Here is a 21,404-nt window from a genome sequence, read left to right as displayed (position 1 = left end):
TGTTTCTTTCTCAAATATATAGTTTATAGGGTGGCTGGGTGGCTCAGTTAGTTAAGCATCTGACTTTGGCTCAGGTCATGATCTCACGGTTCATGAGTTCGAGCCCTGAATTGGTCTCTGTGCTGACAGCTTGGAGCCTGGAGCCTGCTTCAGATTCTGTCTCCCATTCTCTCTGCTCCTCCCCCACTTGCTCTCTGTCTCTCTCTCTCGAAAAGAAACACTAAAAAAGTTTTTCTTAATTAAAAAAAGTAGAGCAGGGTAAAGGGATTGGCAGCACAGGGGTGAGGGGTAGTGGTTTTGACTAGAGTGTCAGGGAAAGCATCACTAAGCAAATGCATGACGGAGGTGAGTTATCCATGTCTGGAGGAAGACTATTCCAGGTAGAAGGAACAGCTACACCTACCACCTACAGTGGTGTATTTGGTTTCATAGAGCTGCTCTAACAAAGTACCACAAACTGAGTGGCTTACAACAGAAATTTATTCTCTTATACTTTGCAGGGCCAGAAGTCTGAAATCAAAGTGTCAGCAGGGTTCGGTCCTTTTTGGAGGCTTTGAGGGAGAATCTGTTCCTTGTCTCTTTTGGCTTCTAATCCTTACTGGCAACCCTTGGCATTCCTTTTTCTGTAAGGACACAGTGATTGGATTTAGGCCCAATCCAGTAGGACCTCATCATAACTTGATTACATCTGCAAAGACCTTTTCCAAATAAGGTCACTTTCATAGGTACTGAGAGTTAAGACTTCAACATTTCTTTTTGGTGGACTCGGTTCAACCCATGACATGTGGGAATACACCTTCCAGGCTTGGGAAACAGCAACCAAGCCAGGGAGGCTAGAGATGCTTAGATGCATTTGAGACTCTGCTTACCTTTGGGAAAGAGAGGAGTTTGTTCTAGCATTGTGTTATCTCCGCTGTTTCTTTCTCAAATATATAGTTTATAGGGGACAAACCTTAAAAATTGAAAGCATATTAGATCACAATGCCTACTACAGCCACAGGGGGTGTCCTTTGATTTATTGTTGGTACCCTGAAGGTAGAACTGGAAGATGAGAAACAAGATTTGGTGACTGTAGTTAAGAATATAGTATTGTGCACTTGAAATTTGCCTGGGGTGGGGGGTGGGGTGGAGGCAGTGCCTAGGTGGCTCAGTTGGTTAAGCATCTGACTCTTGATTTCAGCTCAGGTCACTGTTCATGAGTTTGAGTCCTGTGTTAGGCTCTGTGCTGACAGCATGGAGCTTGCTTGGGTGGGATTCTCTCTCCCTCTCTCTGCCCCTCTCCTGCTCACTCTCTCCCTATCAAAATAAATAATAAACATAAAAAAAAAGAAATTTGATGGGAGTAGATCTTAAGCATTCTTAACACACACACACAGAGCTAACTATGTTAACTATTAACTATGTGGGGTGGTGATGTGTTGATTATCTTGATCTTGGTAATCATTGTATAATGTATATTCTTATCAAATCATTACATTATATTGCCAATTATCCTACAATAAAATTAAAAAAGAATTTAACTTGGAAAATCAAGAAGATGGAAAAGAATTAAGGAGTAAATTTCACAGACAGGTTTATCATTAGGAAGTCAGTGCTTGAGCAAGTCCAAGAAGTTCTACACTTTGAAATAATTCCTTTTTCTTCAGTCCTGAATTTAGGTAGACTGTTATTTACTGCCTTTAGGGGTTTATATGCATTTCAATTTTAGGTTTTGGCTTAAAAAGGGAAACTTAATTCTTTCAAGACAACTTTCACAAGTGACAGAGTGGTGATCCTTTCTTTTTCTGTATTTCTGAGAATGTACACTTTCATAATTGACTTAACTCTACATGGGAAAAGAGAGCTGTTCTTTATTTTTTTAATTGAACAATGATTGACATAAAATATTGTATTGGTTTCAGGTGTACAACAGTGATTCAATATTTATATATGCCAAGAAATGGTCATCACAATATGTCTAGCTACTATATGTTACCATATAGATATTACAATATCATTGACTATATTCCCTAATCTGTACTTTTCATTCCCACAACTTATTTATTTTATAACTACAACATCATACCTCTTACTCTCTTTCATTTATTTCATTCATACTCCCTATTCTCCTCTCTGGCAAACAACAATTTATTCTCTATATCTGTGTCTGTTTCTCTTTTATTTTGCTTATCTGTTTGCTTTATATTTTAGACTGCACATGTAAGTGAAATCATATGGTATTTATCTTTGTATGAGTTATTTCATTTAGCAGAGTACCCTTTAGGTCCATCCATATTGTTGCAATTGGCAAGATTTCACTCTTTTTTTATGACTAGGTAATATTCCATTGTATATGTTATATATATATATGGTATTGTATATGTATATATGTATGTATATATGTGTATATATATATGTATATACATGTGTAAACATATATATATATATATACACACACACACACACACACATACCACATCCCCTTAAAAATTGTTTTTTCTTTAAAATTTTTTATTTATACCACATCCTCTTTATCCATTCATCTATCGATGGACACTTAGGTTGTTCTGTATGTTGGATATTGTAAGTAATGCTGCAATAAACATAGCAGTTCATATGTCTTTTTGAATTAGTGTTTTCATTTTCTTTGGCTAAATATCCAGAAGTGGAATTGCTGGATCATATGGTAGTTCTATTTTTAATTTTTTGAAAAACCTCCACACTTTTCCACAGTGGCTGTACCAATTTGCATTCCCACCAAGGAGTTCCCTTTTCTCCACTTTGTTGCCAACATTTGTTATTTCTTGTCATCCCCCCGCCCCCCATCTTTTTGATACTAGCCATTCTGACAGGTGTAAGGTGATATCTCATTGAGATTTTGATTTGCATTTCCCTGATGATGAGTGATGCTGAACATCTTTTAGTGTGTCTGTTAGCCATCTGGAGGTCTTCTTTGGAAAAGTGACAGGGCCTCTATTCATTTTCTTTCTTTCTTTCTCTCTTCTTCTTCTTCTTTTTTGAGAGGGAGAGAGAGAGAGAGGGAGGGAGAGAGAGAGCACAATGAGCAAGGGGCAGAGAAAGAGGGAGAAGCAGGGCTCACCCAAAGCAGGGCTCAAGCTCACCTGAGGTGGGACCCAAACTCATGAACTGTGAGATCATGACTTGAACTGAAGTCAGATGCTTTAACTGACTGAGCCACCCAGGCACCCAGCTCTGTTCATTTTTTAATTGGATTGTTTTTCTGATATTGAGTTATATGAGTTCTTTATATATTTTGAATGTTAACCCCTTATGGGATACACATAATTTACAAATATCTTCTCCCATTCAGCAGATCACCTTTTTGTTTTGTTGATGGTTTCCTTTGCTGTGCAAAAGTTTTTTAGTTTGATGTAGTCCCAATAGTTTAGTTTTGCTTTTGCTGTCTTTGCCTTGAGAGACAGATCCAAAAAAAAATTGCCAAAAGCAATGTCATAGAGCTTACCTCCTCTGTTTTCTTCTAGGAATTTTATGGTTTCCGGTCTTACATTTAAGTCTTACACCCATTTTGAGTTTATTTTTGTATATGGTATTAAAAAAGCAGTCCAGTTTCATTCATTTGCATATAGTTGTTAAAAACTCTCTAAGCTTTTCTTACACATGGCAGGGGTGAGGGACAAATTTCAGACTACGGGGGCTAATCACAGAGCTTTGCATACAGAAAATGTTCAATAGATATGTGTTAAATTGCCTTGAATCTAACTGAATTAAAGCTTAAGATGAACTATGAATGAACCACTGAGATAAATAAAATTAAAAAGATTATATAGATATTATAAGCCTGGGATATAAATCTTCAAAAAAAAAAAAAAGAAATTTTAGGACAAGATTTCTATCCAGTATGAACTTTAATGAATTCTTTTTTTACTTATTTATTTTTTTTAAGTAATCTGCATGCCCAACATGGGGTTTGAACTCATGACCCCAAGATCAAGAGTCACATGCTCTACCTATTGAACCAACCAGGGGCACAGTTGGTTAAGTGCTGGACTCTTGATTATGGCTCAGGTCATAATCTCATGGTTTGTGAGATTGAGCCCTATGTTGGGCTCTACAGTGGCAGTGCAGGGCCTGCTTGGGATTCTCTCTCTGCCTTTCTCTCTGCCACTCCAATACTTGTGGTCTCTCTCTCTCTCTCTTTCAAAATAAATAAAAATAAATCTTAAAAAAATATTGTGGGGTGCTATAGAATAGGTTTCATAAATGGTACAAAGGTTTAGAAGCTTTATATTTGTAAAAGATCCCCAGCCTAGTTTATTTTTTATTCCTAGTTAGACCTTTTCTATCAAAGCATGCCACCTCTCCATCTGGTCTGTATCTCTTCAGGAAAAGAGCTCAACTGCTATGACTTATTACGTATTTCAAAAGTTGATAAAATGTGACTCATTTTAACAAATATTTAATGAATGACTGGAGACCTCATCTTCTTTTTTCTTTCTTCTTCTTTTTTGATGTCTGATCTTATTTATTTGTTACTCGTAGATAATCTCATATTTGACCGGACTCAGAAGTAGAAGCTCTCAGAGAAGACAGCCTCTGTCTCTTGACGATCTGTTCCCGGCATTTTCCTTTGGCCTCCTTCATTCTCTTGGCCAAAAGTTTATCATATTTTGCAGCCTCTTGCTTATTTTTCATAGTACACTGTTTCTTCGAAGCAATACGCTATCGTTTGTGTTGGAGGACACATGGAATAACAAGATGTTGAACCCTGGGTGCTCTGGTTCTTGGTTTCTTACCTTCTTTTAGGGTCTTTCTCACAACACATGAGTGGCCATCATCTTCTTTAGAGAGACTGAAAAGTTTGCGGATTCTGCTAGCTCTTTTGGGCCCCAGGTGACGAGACGCACTAATACTAGCGAGTCCAGGAGTATCCTTCTCCCCTTTTTTCACAATAACCAAGTTGAGAACACTGAGATTGGCATCCACAATGCAACCCCGATCAAATTTGCACTTTCTTTCCCCAGTGTTCCTTTGTCGGTAGTAGGAATGCCCCTTACTCAGCAGCAGGTGGACACGGCCATGGGTCAAGATGCCCTGCTTCATGGGGAAGCCCTGTGTGTCATTGCCACCACTGGTTTGGACCATGTAACCCTTCCACTCTTCACCAAGAGCATCAGCAGCTTCTGTGGCCATTCCCTTTGAAGTTTGCATTTATCATCCACGTCAATGAGTTTCTGGCAGCCAGTAGCTGGGAAAGAGATGTTCGGCTTCATCCTGAAGCAGCCTACCGCCTCTGAGCCACCACAAAAAGAACCTCTTCTTAATTTCCTAATTGCTCCTACCTTCCTAATTATTCTTAAAGTGACTTATTGTAAATTAGCATGGTTGAAACTAGTACTTTACAGGGTGACATTGTAACACTTCAAAGCCCTCATATATTAAGATGTGTAAAGAAACACCTTTCTTCCTATTCTTACAACTAATGCTTTACGCTTGCACGGTGGAGGAATTCAAATGTAGTTGTCATGGGATAGCTACCCTGATATGTACTGCTCCGTGACAGATGCAGGTTCACAGTGCCTGCCTGAGAGGCAGCCAGGGATCCCTACTGCTCCAGATTTTGTCCTGGGGAGAATCCTAGGCTGTAAATCACATAGTCTTGGATTAGGGTAATACATTCTTACCTGCTTTGCCTCCTAAACAACAGGAGTTCATCAACTGAGCACCTAGGAAATTTTAACTTATACCTCTAAAGAGGGCAGAGGAGTCTGGACTCTAGCTGTGGCTATTATTTTCTGTTCTGGTCAGGCACTAATGTGCTTAAGGTACAGAAGCCTACTCTGTCAAATAAAATGGGTGGGTAGTCAATGTTATGGTAAGGATGCAATGGAAATTTCATGGACTGAGGAATATATAGTTAAGTCAGAGAACTCAGAGAAGGTAGGTCAGGAGTGAAACTGACCTGGGTTAAATTAGGTTCTGTAATTTACTAGTTGCGTAATTGTAAGCAAGTCATTTAGTAGCCCTATAAACCTTTTTTTTCCCTTAACTGTTCTAGGGAAACTATTACCCTTTTTCCCACTAAACTGCGAGGCTCAGATGACATGGAGAAGAATGACTGCTGGCATGGAGTAGGTGTCCAAGAATATTCTGTTAATATATATATGATGAGAAATTAACAGAGTATTTAAACAGGGAAGTACAAAAATATTTACAAGTATATACCTTAAAACATTGTCTTAATTACAATCCTGGGAGAATGTACAGTATGATAGAAAGAAAAATATCAGAATTGCATAGTCTTGAGTCCTGTGACCTTGGAAAAGTTATTCACACGTGAGGTACCTCAGTTTTTACTTCCCTAATATCCCTAAACTCACACCACTAAATTGATAATAGCATCTCTTCTTGTGATGATTAAATGAATCAATGTATATGAAGTACCTTGAACAGTGCCCAAAGTGTAGTAAACATCACACTAGTATTGTTTTTTTGTTACCTGTTATTATCAGGTCTCTTTGTATTCATCTTCGTGCCTTAGTTTTAACGGTAGGTGGCAGCAATGTTCTCTTAACCAATTCAAATGAAACCTGCCAACTTTCTGGAATAGAGATCAGTGAAGCCTTACCCAATAGGCAGATGTGTGCAGGGCAGTGGAAAAGCAGTGGGAGAGAGATCATAGAGAAAAGAAAGGAAAGGAGGAGAAGGACAGGAGAGAGAGAGAGTAGGCGGGTGGGAGACAGAAATGTTTATGGGAGTCAGTAATGTTTAGAGGTGATTTGATATTTCAAAAGAAAATACTAAAATTGTCATTATGGGGGTAGGGTGATTTAGTGTTATTTTTGTTTTTAAATATACGTGGGAGAGGTGCCTGGGTGGCTCAGTTGGTTTAGTGTCTGGCTCTTGATTTCGACTCAGGTCATGATCTCATAGTTCATGAGATAGAGCCCTGCACTGGACTCTGCACCGACAGTGGGGAGTGTACTTGGGATTCTCTCTTTCCCTCTCTCCCTGATACCTTCCCCACACCCACTCTCTCTCTCAAAATAAATAAATGAAATTAAAAAAAAAATAGAGACATGGGAGACTGGTACTTACCATATTTTCTGTGTTGACAGTTTCTAAAGCTTTCAACTGGTCCTAGATGAGATTTAGCAAAATCAGCTGCCCAGAAAGAATCTGTAAAAGCATAATGTTTTATTGTTCATTTATTTTTTATTTTTATTTTTTATTTTAGAGAGAGAGAGAGCATGAGCAAGGGAGAGTAGGAGAGAGAGAGAGAGAGAGAGAGAGAGAGAATCCCAAGAAGGGACTTGCTCAGCACAGAGCCAATAGTGGGGCTTGATCCCACAACCCTGGGATCACAACCTGATCCCAAACCAAGAGCTGGATGTTCAACCAACTTAGCCATTAGGTGCCCCTTTACTGCTCATTTTTTATCAAACTATTAATCTCAACTAGAAAAATATGGCTATTTTCCTCTGTGTAAAATATTCCTTCTCCAATAAGACACTTAGTGTTATATTAGGTATCTGTTGCTCTGTAACAAATACTCCAAAGTCTGATGGCTTAAAATGATAAGCATTTATTATCTTATATTTTCTGAGGGCCAGGAATCCTGGACTGGCTAGCTAGATGGTTCTGACCCAGGGTCTCCCATGAAGCTTCAGTGAGACATCAGCTGAGGCTGCAGTCATCTGAAGGCTTGATGGAGCTTTGGAGGATGTGCTTCCAAGCTGGCTCACTCACATGGTTGGTGGAATGAGGCCTCAGAACCTCACCAGTTGTTGGCTAGAGGCCTTGATTCCTTTGCATGTGACTTTCTCCACAAGGTGGCTTGAGTGTTCCCTAACATGTTTCTGATCTCTTCTAGGGTTAGTGATCCAAGAGAGACCACAGAGGTCTTTTGTGACCTGGTCTCAGAAGTCATATTCTGGGTGCACCTGGTGGCTCAGTTGGTTAAGCATCCAACTTGGGCTCAGGTCATGATCTCACAACTTGTGGGTTCGAGCCCTGCACCGGGCTCTGTGCTGACATCTCAGAGCCTGGAGCCAGCTTCGGATTCTCTGTCTCCCTCTCTCTCTCTGCCCCTTCATCGCTTGTGCTCTCTCTCTCAAAAATAAATAAACATTAAAAAAAATTTAAATAAAAAAGTCATATTCTGTAACTTCCACCATATTTGTTCAAAGTAAATCACTTAGAAAATAAACATAATTCTCAGGAATTATGAAGGAAACGAATACAGGAAATGAAGTTCCCACATGGAGAAATCACAGGCTGTCTAGCCTTTTTCAGTGGGGCCCTGGAAACATCTCTCTGGATTATTGATTTCTTCTATTAAAAAGAGAACAGGCCAGAGCTCCACGTGTCACTTCAACTCTAAAGTGGCCTATTTCTGCTCCATCTAAATGTGATTTCAGTTAACAACTTGGTCTCCACTTTTTTCATCTCTAAAATGAAATGCTAATGGCTTTCGAACTTTTTAGACCCACTGTGAGAACTACAATTTACACTGAAACTGCACACACACAAAAGCATGAGAAAGAGTACATATGGATAACAAAAATATAAGTTCCACAAAACAATACCTAGACTTACTTGCATGATGTACTCTCATTCCCCACACTCCACCCCATTCTATGTTAATTCATTTGAAAAAATCCAGGTCAAAATCTACTACATTGATTTCATAGTCCATTAATGGATTCACCATTCTTCGTGTTAAATACTAACACTCTCACCCATTGGGGTTCCTTTCCCAGAAACGTTAAAGAGCAAAGGAGTCCTCGCCTTCCAGTTTCAGGAAGGCAAAAAGCTGGTTCAAGCCTACCACTATTCTAATTGGTAGCTAGTAACAGAGGTAGCCTGTCCGGGTACTGTTGGGCCTGTAACTTGAGAGCTATGCCACCTCTCTTACTTCATTCTTCCTCTCTACAATTGGAGTAAGTATCCCTGGCTTATGTCATAAAGTGTTACTAGGCTCAAAATTAGACAATTAGGCACTTACCATGTGGCAGGGAATTTACAGACAGATCTTTAATCCTCACAACGACCTTGCAAGTCCTAGAGTATTATACTTGTTTTATAGACGGAGAAATTGAGGATTAGAGAATTTATATAGGCAAGACCTAAAAGTTGTCAACTGGCAGAACTAGAATTCCAAACCAGTTCTGACTCCAAGACCCTCCTGCAAAATGGACAGGTAAGCCATTTTCATTTGATGTTTAAGTGATGACCATTGGCATATTAAAATATAGATTCCTCCTGAATCACCACAGTGTAATGACTTCAAAAACTGGTCCATCAGGCCACTTTTTCCATTCTGTCTTGCCCTTACCACGACGAACACATAACACCACATTTGGGCTTGGGGCTTGAGCGTTTATAGCTGCCTTGACCCACTAGGGCGCGCGAACTGTAACAATAGCGCTTCCGCTCCTCAGGCGTCACCAGTGAGCATCGCTCAAAGAGAACAGTCAAAGCTGAGCACGTTTCTTTAAATTGTGCCCCCAAATGGGCCCCAAAACGAAGTTCCCAGGTCACTTCAACACAACCTCCTGACATTTAAATGTCGTTTTCAGAGAAAGACCTCGCTTACAGCTCTTTTGCTCCTAAGTTTTGTTCCGTCAAGTGTGTGCTTGTCTCGCTTGCTTAACCCGGAGGCCCCCGCGGGACCCCATCAGGGACCTGGTTCCCAAGGCCCCTGGAGGGCGGGGCCGTCACCACAAAGCCCTTTATTGAGGCCCGGGCGTGACGCGAGGCTTCCCGGCCTGGGGCGCGGCCCGTAGCTCGGGCGCCAGCGGGAAGGAGGCGTGTGCCCGCGGCGCGAGCCCGCTAGTGCGCGCGGCCATGAGCGCCTAGTCGGGCGCGCGCTCCGCCCTCCGTCCGCGGGGGAACGCAACCCCCGAGACCCGCGAGCGCCGGTAATCGGGCTCCGGCGACCACTACCCCGTCCGGCCCCCGAGGCCCCGGCCGACCCGGTGCGCCCGCCGCGCATTGTGTGCGGGTGGGAGGAGAGCTGGGCGCGGACGTGGGAAGAGGCGGCGGGAGGGCCCGGCCTCCCTGCCCGTCCGCCTGTCCGTCCCTCTGCCCCGGGCTCCGCGGACCGCCGAGACTCCACCCGCTCCCGAGAGCCGGTTCCTGCGCGGAACTGCGCACCCTGGCGGGACGCAGTGGGAGGGGCACTTACAGGGGGTCGCTTGGTTAGCTCAGGCTTTTGAAAAAGGGAAAACCTGGGAAGGGGGCTTGGGCGGGGAACGGGATGTTCGTGTACCCGCAGAGCCATTTGTCTTTCAATATTGCCAAAGTCAGACACGTTTGGGTGATGAGGTGTTTGAGCCAGTTTTGCAGGCTTGGGCAGTGACGGAATACCGATGTTAACTTTGCATTTTCTCCATACGTGGCCAGAAATGATAAAATGAGTTCACGACAAATAAAAGAGAACACAGTTGTACATTAGGAGTTAAGCTTCAAGGAACATTAGGAACTTCGTGACATCCAGAAATGCTTTTTCTAAATCTTTTTATTATTTGGGTATTAAAAAATATTAAAGTGAAAGCCACTAATTCTGTGTATTGCAATCATTTCAGGCAGAGTGAACAGAATACTGCAGTCATAACATCAGGCACCTATGTGAGGAAGTTGGACTATGATAATTCACCATGGCTTATGGCTTGCCAAGAAAGAACACAGTGAAAACCATATTGCGGGGCGGTTGTTTTAAAGTGTAAGTATTTTCATCACTGTGAGCCTTGACTGGGGATGGGGAGTGTCCTTGGTAAAATAAGAGTACCGGAAACCCTGATGAGCTACTGGACCATGTGAGGTATTTTCAGTGATCTGAATAGTGATTTTTTTTTTAAAGGTAAATGCGTTTATTAAGAATTTATAAATTATCGTACTTGGCAGTTATAACAAAACAACACAAACAGGTTTGGAGAAGTGATTTGATCAAAGTCATACAGTCATGTAGTAAAGAAGTGACAGGGATAGAAGCTCATCTTTGTACTCCAAAGCAACATTTTCGACTACTGTCAACTACCTTAAAATATCTCTGTAGATAGTGTAAATCTACCTGAAAGTGTCTTGGTGTCAGGTATATCTTAACTTAGCACTTGATTGGCTGATACAAAGAGTCAGTTTTGCATCCTGTACGTTTTTGCAGGTGATGTTTGGTATGGACAACATGGGTTTTGCAATCAGAAAGATCTGAGCCATGTGCTTGCTTCTGCAGCACAGGTACTAAAATTGGAACGAAACAGAGAAGATTAGCATGGCCCCTGCACAGGAATGACATGTAAATTCGTGAAGCTTCCATATTTTTAAACTGCAAAACCAATTTGTATCATGCACTGAACTGATTTAAAATAAATCTACATGTTTATTTAAAAAAATGGGGCGCCTGGGTGGCTCAGTTGGTTCAGCGTCCGACTTCAGCTCAGGTCATGATCTCAACGGTTTGTGGGTTTGAGCCCTGCATCCAGCTCTGTGCTGTTAGCTCAGAGCCTGGAGCCTGCTTCGGATTCTGTGTCTTCCTCTCTCTCTGCCCCTCCCCTGCTCGCGCTCTGTGTGTCTCTCTTTTTCAAAATAAATAAACATTAAAAAAACAAACAAACAGAAGACCTGAGTTCGAAGCCTGGTCCTGCCCTGGCTCCCTATGCCAACTTGAGTAAATTACTTTTCTCTATCTTGGTCTCCACATGTGTAAAATGAACTTATCACTACCTGTCTGTATGATGTGGAATATAAATAATGTGTGTTACATACTTGCATATTGCTTGACATACAGTAAACCCGTAATGAACATGGACTGCTACTACCACATGGTAGTTTCACTGTGTGGTGTCTATTGCGACCTTGTTTTTTTGTTTATTTTTAATTTTTGCACTTGTTTTTTTAACCTCTCTGCCACAGTCTATGACATACTTGCCATTATGGGTCAGTTGAATTTTTCTTTTTAAACAATATTCTGAGAAGTAAGTGGAGACACCCTTTGGGTTTCTAAAACCAGAGCAAATTCACCATTGCATTTTATTTAGTTTTGTCATTTCCGTATGTGTTTAGACATTGAACTATTGGCAAGTACCATGGTAGTCAACATTATTATAAATGTAATTTTTGTAATAAAGATAATCCTATGTCTGGAGAATAACTTAAAGCATTTATTCTGCAGTTTTGATTATGTAGAATTTTATATCATGAATAGTCTCTGCAGCACCAGTGCCTTCTCTATCATACTTACAAGAAAGTGTTTGATACCATATTATTTATAAGAACAGCTAAATTAAGAGGAAAAGAATGGCAACGGCACTCTTTGGAATTAATTTGCTAAGACAACTCCTCACTGATTTTTTGGTTAAATATTTTTAGAGAGTTGTAGAAAATACACACAAAAATTTCAAACAGTATAGAAACATTTGAAAAGAAAATAAAAAGGCTATCTCAGTCCCGCTCAGAGGTAAAATGTTTTATATTTTTCTAGAATTTCCGTCTGCTATACAAGATACACACATATATACACATATACACATATGTGTTTTTACATGTGTGATTATGTTGAACTTTGCCCTGGCCCCCACTACATCTTGTATAGCCTAATGGTTATGAACACAGTTTCTAGAGTCTGACTTTCTGGGTTCAAATCCCAAACCCACGACCAACAGCCCTGTGACCTTGAACAAGTTGTTCTATTCTTATTTCCTTATCTGCAAAATGAGTTTAATAATAGTACCTGCCTACTCCATAGAGTTACTGTGTCAATTAAATGTGTTCATATGCGTAAACTGATTGAAACAGTGCAGTGCCCAGCAGATAGTAAGTGCTAGATAAAATTAGCTGTTTTATTGCTCATGTTTCCAAGTCGACATATAAGGATAAACCTCATTCTTTCATCAACATGTGTACCACAGTTTGTTTAACCAGGCTCTTCTTGATCGACATTAAGGCTATTTTGTGAGTTTTTTTGTTTGTTTGTTTTGTTTTTGACAAACAGTGCTTCAGTGAACATTCTTATAAATACATCTTTGTGCCCTTATTCAAATGCATTTATAATAATTGTAGACTTCAAGTTGCTCCTTAAAGTTAGATGATAAAGTAGCAAGGAAGCTGGAGGAGGAAAACAAGTAGACACTTGTACATTACACCCTTACTTCCTCTACTTGTACCAAAGCAGGTCTTTCACCTTTCCTAGGACATATGAAACTCATATTGACTCAGTGAGATGAGAAACATGTAGTTGTCATTTAGCATTTCCAAATTAGAATATATAAAACAATTCATTTGAAGTTCATGGTGATTATTTTTAAATATTATAGTTTGGAATTTCATCTCCTCCAGTTTTCCGAGGATTCTCTTGCTACTAGTGCTTCTGAATAACTCCAGCTGGGCTAAGTACCAGCTCTGGTTCTTAATTAACTTCTGAGTCTGTTTCCTTGTCTATCCACAGGGAGGTTGTAAAGATTAAAATAAGATCACACATTCGAAGCCTTAGTGTATGCCAAGTACCTGCTCAATGAATGATTATTCTCTTTTTTTCTTTCCCTAATGTGACCATATTTGTGATCGGCCATAAAAGACTTAGAGCTTACAGTTCTTAACCACATCCTCTTAAAAGACATAGAAAGATTGGCTTGACTGCAGGGAGACTGTTTTTAACAAAAGTTCCTGTCATTATAATTTATGGTAATTTTGCAATATATCTCTACATTAGTATATATACATTACATACTATACATTAATATAAGGCTCCTTCTCCTGGCTAGATTTACAACTCTGGAAAATCCTGAATTCCCATCTTAAACCAAAATGTCTAGTGGAAAATGTAATTGAGAATTAAGATATCTTCTGTATATTCCACATTAGATGTTCAATAAATATTTATTGAATGAATTAATGAATTTTTGCCCCAGACAGGAACCTTGGGATCTTGCACTGCTTACAAAGACCTGGTACATGAACCTAGCCAACATCAAATTGCCTTTCTTGGAAGAAATTATATTTGGTAGTCCTTTTTACCTCCAAAAAAATAAAACCACTAAGAGTGCTCTGCTCCCTTCTGCAGAATGTAAGTTCTGTAAGAACTATTTTAATAAATAGCAAATTTTATCTATATCATATTGTTTATTGTCAGATAAGTGTTTAAATATGCTTATTCAGACCCATACCCCTCATCTATGAAGCCCTTCTTGTTTAGTATTTAAGAATGTGTGGTTTGCTGTGTGATGAAATATTCAGTTTTAACCATATTATGACTGGTGAAAAATATCAGTTGGATTGCTTCATGTATTTTATTTTCCAGCCATCAACCTTGAAAGGGAGTATGAGATGAAGCGCTTGAAAAACCTGAAATGTCAGAAAATCCTAGCTGAGGAAGTTCAGTTTTCTCTAAGGGAAAGGCAAGTTGGTTTGAGAAGACCCCTTCCACCTAAGTGACCATCATCTCATAATTGAATCTGTACTCTGAGCTTTCCACATCCAAAGGCAATGAAGGTCTCCAGCCTTTCACAGTGTGAAGTTTGGTGCAGACATGAGTACCCACTGCTGGATGAACCAGCTCCTGTGGGTTGATGGCAGCTCTGACAGATCTTCTGTGTCCCTACCACATACTTGTTCCTTTGTATCACAAGCAACAACACTGTAAGTAGATGAAAGTAGTTGGGATTGAGTCATTTATGCTATTCATTTGGATTTTTGTAAAATTGCACTATGGAAAGAGGAAACTCCTTGTCAGAGACATTATTTTGAATTTGCATCTTTGAGATACCAAAAAAGGAGAGAGAAAAATTCTTTTTTTCTTTTTAAAGATTTTGTTTTTAAGTAATCTCTACATCCAACATGGGGCTTGAACTCACAACCCTGAGATCAAGAGTCAGATGCTCCACCAACTGAGCCAGCCAGGTGCCCCAAGAAAAATTATTTCTTTAAAATTTATTTTGAGAGAGAGAGAACAGGGAGGGGCAGAGAGAGAGAGGGAGGCAGAGAACCCCAAGCAGACTCCGACTGCCAGTGCAGAGCCTGAGGTGGGGTTTGATTTCATGAACTGTGAGATCATGACCTGAGCCAAAATCAAGAGTCAGATGCTTAACTCACTGAGCCACCCAGGTGTTCCAAGAAAAATTCTTTTAAAAATGATAGACTAAAAATTTTTTTGGTTAAAAAAAATTGAGGTAGAGAGAATCTTAATAATGGGGCTATCATGACTATGAAATAAAGACCTGAGCCAAAATCAAGAGCTAGATGCTTAACTGACTGAGACACCCAGGAGCCCCGAGAAAAATTTTAGATTTCATTTTAGTAACTCTTCAGTTTCCAATGTTCAGTGAAACATCATTTACCAGTCTTACGTAGTACTTTAAAGCAGCAAGTAGAACTTACGTTTTGCTTTTGTTCTCCTAAAAAATAATCTTTTTCTTTCTGCTTAATTTCATATTATCTTTCTGGGATGCCCTGGAACATATGGAACACACATACACGTGAAAATGATATGAAAACGCAAAGACCTTATTATGTGGAAAACTCTTATTTGCAGAAGGGCTAGAGAATGGGGAACTGATTAGCTGGAAAATATTGGACTTGTGTGAACCAATTTTCCTAGAATTTGAATCCATTAAGGCACACTTGGATATCAAAGTTATATTTAAGCACAATTTAGTGTTTGTTAGATGAATCAAAGCATACTTAGGGGGCCGTAATACACCCCTGTGGGCCCACAGTTTGACTTCTTAACTAGGGAATTATATCTGGTGGTTGCTGTTTGACAATATTTAGAAGCTGTTGTCTGAATTATCTTCAGATACTTTCTTCGACCTATGATATGGTGGCTCACATGAAGGTCATTTGTTTTTAGAAGTGTGTCAGTGACCCATTTGATTTAGTGATCCTCAGGCCTGGAAAAAGCTGTCTGTATGTAGTCTTGAGGAGGTGGAACTGCCACATTCCTGGTTAGATTTGCTTAACAAAATTCAGATGTGCTTCATGTAAGATGCTTAGCTGCCAACCAGAGCCACTCCCAAAGTTTCTTGGCTGAGTGTGTGGGATTTTCACTATGTTACCCAGTTGTACCACGTATCTCCCCTTTTTTCCACATCTGTTCTCTCCGCCTGTTCTTTCTTCCATTTGACTAGTTTTTTTCCCCCTTCCACCAATGTTATTATCATAAATATGGCAGCTGAGTTGCTGACTGCTTAAAATGTGGAAAATACCACTTTATAATTTCTCAACCAAAGACCAGTCTTAGGCAAAAAGTCAGTGTATTTCTATTTCTTTAGAAATCAAAATCAATTCATTGTTTTCTTTAAAAAATTAATCACATCCAGCTGTATCAACATATGTTTTGGACAGTAATGGGATTAATTGCATGTTTATTTTTGTAGTTCACATCCCATGGAGTAGTTTGTGTACTTTCCCTTTTAGGGTCACTGTTACTAATTCATCTAGACTGGAGATAACACCTCAAATAGTTTCTTTGAAAACTAGAAATATTTTTCAATCTATAGCCCACAATTCTACTGCACACTGTATCTAACATTGTTGCTATTAGTAAGTTTTAATTTCTTAAAAGTCATATTTATGTAGATAGGAGTAGAAAGTTAAGTAGTAGTAAGTAGTAGAAAGAAAACTGTAGGTTTTAGTTAATAGATCTGGGTTCTAGTCCCCTCCCTTTCTTTCCCTGATTCATCAGGTATCCTTGAGAAACCTTTTTTTTTTTGTAGAAGTTTATTTATTTTGATAGAGAGTGAGTGGGGGAGGGACAGAGAGAAAGGGAGAGAGAGAATCCCAAGCAGACTCCGTGCCAATGGCACAAAGCTGCATGTGGGGCTTAAACCCATGAACTATGAGATCATGACCTGAGCCAAAGTTGGACACTTAACTGACTGAGCCACCCAGGTACCCTGAGAAAACTTCTTTTTTTTTTTTTTTTAATTTTTTTTCCCAACGTTTATTTATTTTTGGGACAGAGAGAGACAGAGCATGAACGGGGGAGGGGCAGAGAGAGAGGGAGACACAGAATCGGAAACAGGCTCCAGGCTCTGAGCCATCAGCCCAGAGCCTGACACGGGGCTCGAACTCACGGACCTCGAGATCGTGACCTGGCTGAAGTCGGACGCTTAACCGACTGCGCCACCCAGGCGCCCCAAAAAACTTCTTAATTTCAATGGAACTAAGTCTGTTTCTCTTAAAAAAAAAACCAAACAAACTATCAATTATGTATACGTATCCCTATGTTTATAGCAGCATTATTTACAATAGCCAAGTTATGGAAGTAGCCCATGTCCATTGAGTAATGAATGGATAAAGAAGATGTGGTGTATATATATAATGGAATATTATTCAGAGCCATGAAAAAGAATGACGTCCTGCCATTTGCAATGACATTGATGGAGCTAGAGAGTATAATGCTAAGCAAAATAAGTCAGAGAAAGAAAATACCATGATTTTACTCATATTTGGAATTTAAGAAATAAAGCAAATGATCAAAGGGATAAAAAAGAGACAAATCTAGAAACAGTTTCTTAACTATGGAGAACAAACTGATGGTTACCAGAGGGGAGGGGGTAAGGAGATGGGTGAAATAGGTGATGGAGATTAAGGAGTACACTTGTGATGAGCACCGGGTATTGTATGCAATTGTCGAATCACTATATTGTATATCTGAAATTAATATAACACTGTATGTTAACTAACTGTAATTAAAATAAAAACTTAAAGATATTAATCCATTATGAATGTATTTTAAAAGGTAAAATAAAGATTTGTTTTTAAAAACCATAGCTCTGTGGATCCTCACCACTCATTTCCACTTCAATGGAGGCAACTAATTTAATCTCTTTTACCTGTTTCATTATTTACTTTTATGTCTCTAAATAATACTTTGATTTTGCTACTTCTTGGATTTTCCTTTTTAGGTATTGACTTCCCAGTAAAGAAGATAGAATTTTTTTTTTCTTTTCTTTCCTCCATCCTCAATACACATACATATGCCATTTCTATCTACCTGTAAATATAGATTATATTTATAATTTTGGTTAGATCAGTATTAAATGTTAACATTATTATGACATTATTATGTTAACATTATGATGTGTAAATACTTCACAGCCTAGCCATGTAGTAGACTATAATTGCTTTTCCTTTCCTGCCATTGTGTGTGTGTGTGTGTGTGTGTGTGTGTGTGTGTGTATGCATGTGCACAAGTATTTAGTAGAGTTAATACTTGCTTAGTTTGCAATGTATTTATCACTAAATCAACTCCACGCTCTTTGCCAGTTGTCAGTCTTCTGAAAACATTCCTACATATTCTCTCATTTCATCTTCCTGCAAAGTCTTCTGAGAAATCTTGTCCTGCCCTAACCTGAACTGCTTATTTCCACACTCATAAGTAGCTCTTCTATGATTTCTACATGATCATTAGGGGATTCACTTCACACTCTTTGGTGTAGGGCCTCCTGTTTCTTCTGGTGTAGGGCCTCCTGATTATCCTCTTCCTTGGTTTATTTTTTTTATTACATTGGAGCATATCCTCCATAGGTTGTAAATAATGTTCCTTTAAAATTCGAAGGATTTGTGTATTTCTTTTTAGTTTTTAGTATTGTTAGTGAGCATTCCAAAGCCATTTTTACTTTGAATGCTTTCCTTGAGAACTTTTTTCTCTCTGGAAGCTATGGCATCTTCCTCTAGATCCCATTGTTCTGCTAGGAAACATGGTGTAAGGCTAATAATCCAATGTAGCACAGTGATTTAGAGCACTGGGTGTAAATCATGAGCCCCCTGGGATTGAATGCCAGTTCTACCATTTATTAAGCTGTGTGTCATCTTGGACCCATTACTGAACTTCCCTGTGCTTTAGTTTCTTCTTCTGTAATGAGTGGATAGTGATAGTCGTGACAAGTAAATGAGTTAAATATGTAAGCACCTAGAATAGTGTCTGACACAGAATAAGCACTAATACAGATAGCATTAGCTACTCTTACCATTACCCATGGTGCTTGGTACTACAAAAGCCCTTGCAATCTGGAAATTCATATCCCTTAGTTCTGGGGGATTGTATTAAATCCTCTTGTAGATATTGACACCTTTTCCTTTTCTCTATATTTTCTAGAAGTACTATTATTCATATTCTACATCTTCTGTACTGGCTGTATTTTTTATCTTTTCCCTTCTGCTTCCCATCCTTTTGTCTTTTGCTCCATTTTTCTGGAGGAAGCTCTCAGTTTTATCATCTACCCATTATAAGTTTTTAATTTCTGCTATCATATTTTTCCTTCTGAAGCCTTACTCCTCTCCTTTTTAAAAAGTAACCTGTTTTATTTATAATTGCCTATCTTCCCTTACCTCCCTGAGGACATGAAATAGATTGTTCTCCCTGCATTGTGTGGGTTTCCTCAACACTGTTTTTGTGTTAATTTTTATTTCTTTCTTTCATGTTAAAAGCTGTCACGGTAATCCAGGTGTGACAGTGCATAACTTAAGGAAGTAAAGGTGGGATGGATAATACAGGTCTGACTCAGGAGTCATGGAAGAAGTAGAAACCACAAGATAGTGTCACTGATTGGATGTGGTTGAGTGAGAGGGATGTGGGTGAGTTAAAGGGATATGGGTGAGTGAAAGGGAGGAATTTTGAATGAATTCCAGATTGTGGGCTTGGGAAAGGAAGAGTTGTCTTGGGTGTGTGTGAGATACATTAATTTTAGGTTCATAGATGTTTGAAATTCTTGGTAGACACTAGAGTGGAGATCTCTAGTAGCAGTGGGCTTTACAGGTGTGCTGCTCAGGAAGGAGAGAGTATAGAGAAGAAAGGTGAAAACAATGGGTGTCTTTGAGCTCATCCAGGAGGAGTAGGCAGAATGAGAAGAATGAACGCGTAGTGATAGCGAACATTCTGAAACCTTGGTTGGCAGTGTAGAAGAGGCAGACCTTTAGGAAAAAATGGCTTAGATACTGAAACCCTGGGTGAATTGCATGCTGTATTTTATTTGTAGTGAAAATTATTCTGGTGTAGAAATTTAATAGTAAGTGATTGAAATTTTTGGTGAGAATCTTCATTGTTTTCAGTTGACAAAAATTTCCTCAATGAAAACATTTCATCAAGGGTCAGAGGAGGGAGAGAGAAGGGAAAAGAGAAAACAAAAAAAGCCTATGTGGTGAAAACTTAGATGTAGAAACTCTTTTAGGTACTCTATTTATATCCTGTAGTCCTCACAACAAGGAAGAAAGGGCAATGACAGAACAGAGCAGAGCTCTAACATCAGAGGGGTAAGTTTGGGGACAGAACTGGCCCAGGGTCTTGATGAGGCAGAACTTATGCCAACGGTTGACAGGGCAGCAAGCATGCAGGGGGAAAAAGGAACTCTCTCTTTGTTCACTGTCTTTAAGTACTATTTACACCCAATGTAGAACAGATAGATTTAGAACATTAGGTGTAGGGCATGGGCCACCTGGGATCGAATGCCAGTTCTACCACTTAATCGCTGTGTCATCTCAGACAAATCGTTGGGGTCTTGTGTCGCTTGGGTTCTCTAGGCTCTTTTCATCATGGTCTTAAGAATAGTTTTTTTTTTTTTTCGTTCTAGTAAGTGGTGATGTTTCCATTATGCAGGCCAAAAATCTATGGGCCATCTGTGATTCCTGTGTCCCCCATCTCCTCTTCTCTCTCAGTCCAATCTGTCCCAGCAACTGTTGTTGGGTCTACCTTTGGAAAATATCCCAAATATGTCAATTCTTTCTCCACCACTCTCACCCTTGTCCAGGCCTCCACCATTTCTTGTTTGGAATGCAGATAAAGTCTTGTAACTGACATCCTTTCTTCCATTTTTTGCCTTTCTGTAGTCTACCCTTAGCAGTCATAGTGATCTTTTAAAAATGGCACTCATGCAGGGACCCCTGACTGACTTAGTCTAAAGAGCATGCATTCTTGATCTCAGGGTCATGACATTGAGCCCACCTTGGGTGTAGAGATTACTTAAAAAAAAATAAACAAAAAAAATGCATTTATGTCATTGCCAAAAAGATCACCTCACTCCCCTGAGTAACACCCTTTCCCATGGCTTACAAGGCCCTATGTTATTTGACACTTGCTTTCCTTTTGGACCACATTCCTTCCACTCATCTTTCAGTCCTACTGGGTGCAAACATATTAACCTCCTGTTCTCTGACATATCAAAACTATTTCTGTCTTGGAACATTTGCACTTGCTGTTTATTTTCCCTAAGATTGTCTTCCCTTGGATTGTCACAGAGATATCTCCTATCTCTTTAGGGCTCCACTCAAATGACATCTCCTGAGGGAGGTTCCCTGTGACCTCCCCACCCCCCCTCCCCAATAAATTGGCCTTTCCTTTTACTCAGTCACTTTCTGTGACAGCACCCTGTTTTAATTCCTTTATAGCACTCATATCATTATCTGCAATTATTTATTTGCTCACTTGTTTGTCTGTGATATTTCTCTGTGGT

The 21,404-nt window shown here is 39.5% G+C and overlaps 1 protein-coding gene, 1 non-coding gene and 1 pseudogene across 2 annotated transcripts; 2 read left to right on the top strand and 1 right to left on the bottom strand.

The window, feature by feature from the left end:
• Positions 1-4,506: 4,506 nt before the first annotated feature.
• LOC124521104 (40S ribosomal protein S6-like) lies at positions 4,507-5,231 on the bottom strand (annotated as a pseudogene).
• Positions 5,232-10,619: 5,388 nt separating this feature from the next.
• Positions 10,620-14,388, top strand: CUNH4orf36 (chromosome unknown C4orf36 homolog). Its single transcript, XM_047091043.1, has 3 exons — positions 10,620-10,684; positions 13,866-14,020; positions 14,255-14,388. Exons 1-3 carry the CDS (start codon positions 10,620-10,622, stop codon positions 14,386-14,388), a joined length of 354 nt encoding a protein of 117 aa, XP_046946999.1.
• Positions 11,176-11,282, top strand: LOC124521373 (U6 spliceosomal RNA). The gene has a single exon (XR_006964472.1). It is a non-coding gene; the product is annotated as a U6 spliceosomal RNA (small nuclear RNA).
• Positions 14,389-21,404: the final 7,016 nt, after the last annotated feature.

This window comes from Lynx rufus, unplaced genomic scaffold (genome assembly GCF_022079265.1).
Source record: "Lynx rufus isolate CCGP_SWC_20201006 ecotype Redwood Valley unplaced genomic scaffold, mLynRuf1.p SCAF_3, whole genome shotgun sequence".
In the NCBI taxonomy this organism is placed as follows: Eukaryota; Metazoa; Chordata; class Mammalia; order Carnivora; family Felidae; genus Lynx; species Lynx rufus.
This window is presented reverse-complemented; position numbering and strand designations above follow the sequence as displayed.

Coding starts and splice junctions, on each gene's coding strand:
- CUNH4orf36 (XM_047091043.1), top strand. CDS start 10,620: ATGGCTTATGGCTTGCCAAGAAAGAACACAGTGAAAACCATATTGCGG. Junction 10,685..13,865: donor CGGGGCGGTTGTTTTAAAGT/GTAAGTATTTTC, acceptor TTTTTGCCCCAG/ACAGGAACCTTGGGATCTTG. Junction 14,021..14,254: donor TCTGCTCCCTTCTGCAGAAT/GTAAGTTCTGTA, acceptor TTTATTTTCCAG/CCATCAACCTTGAAAGGGAG.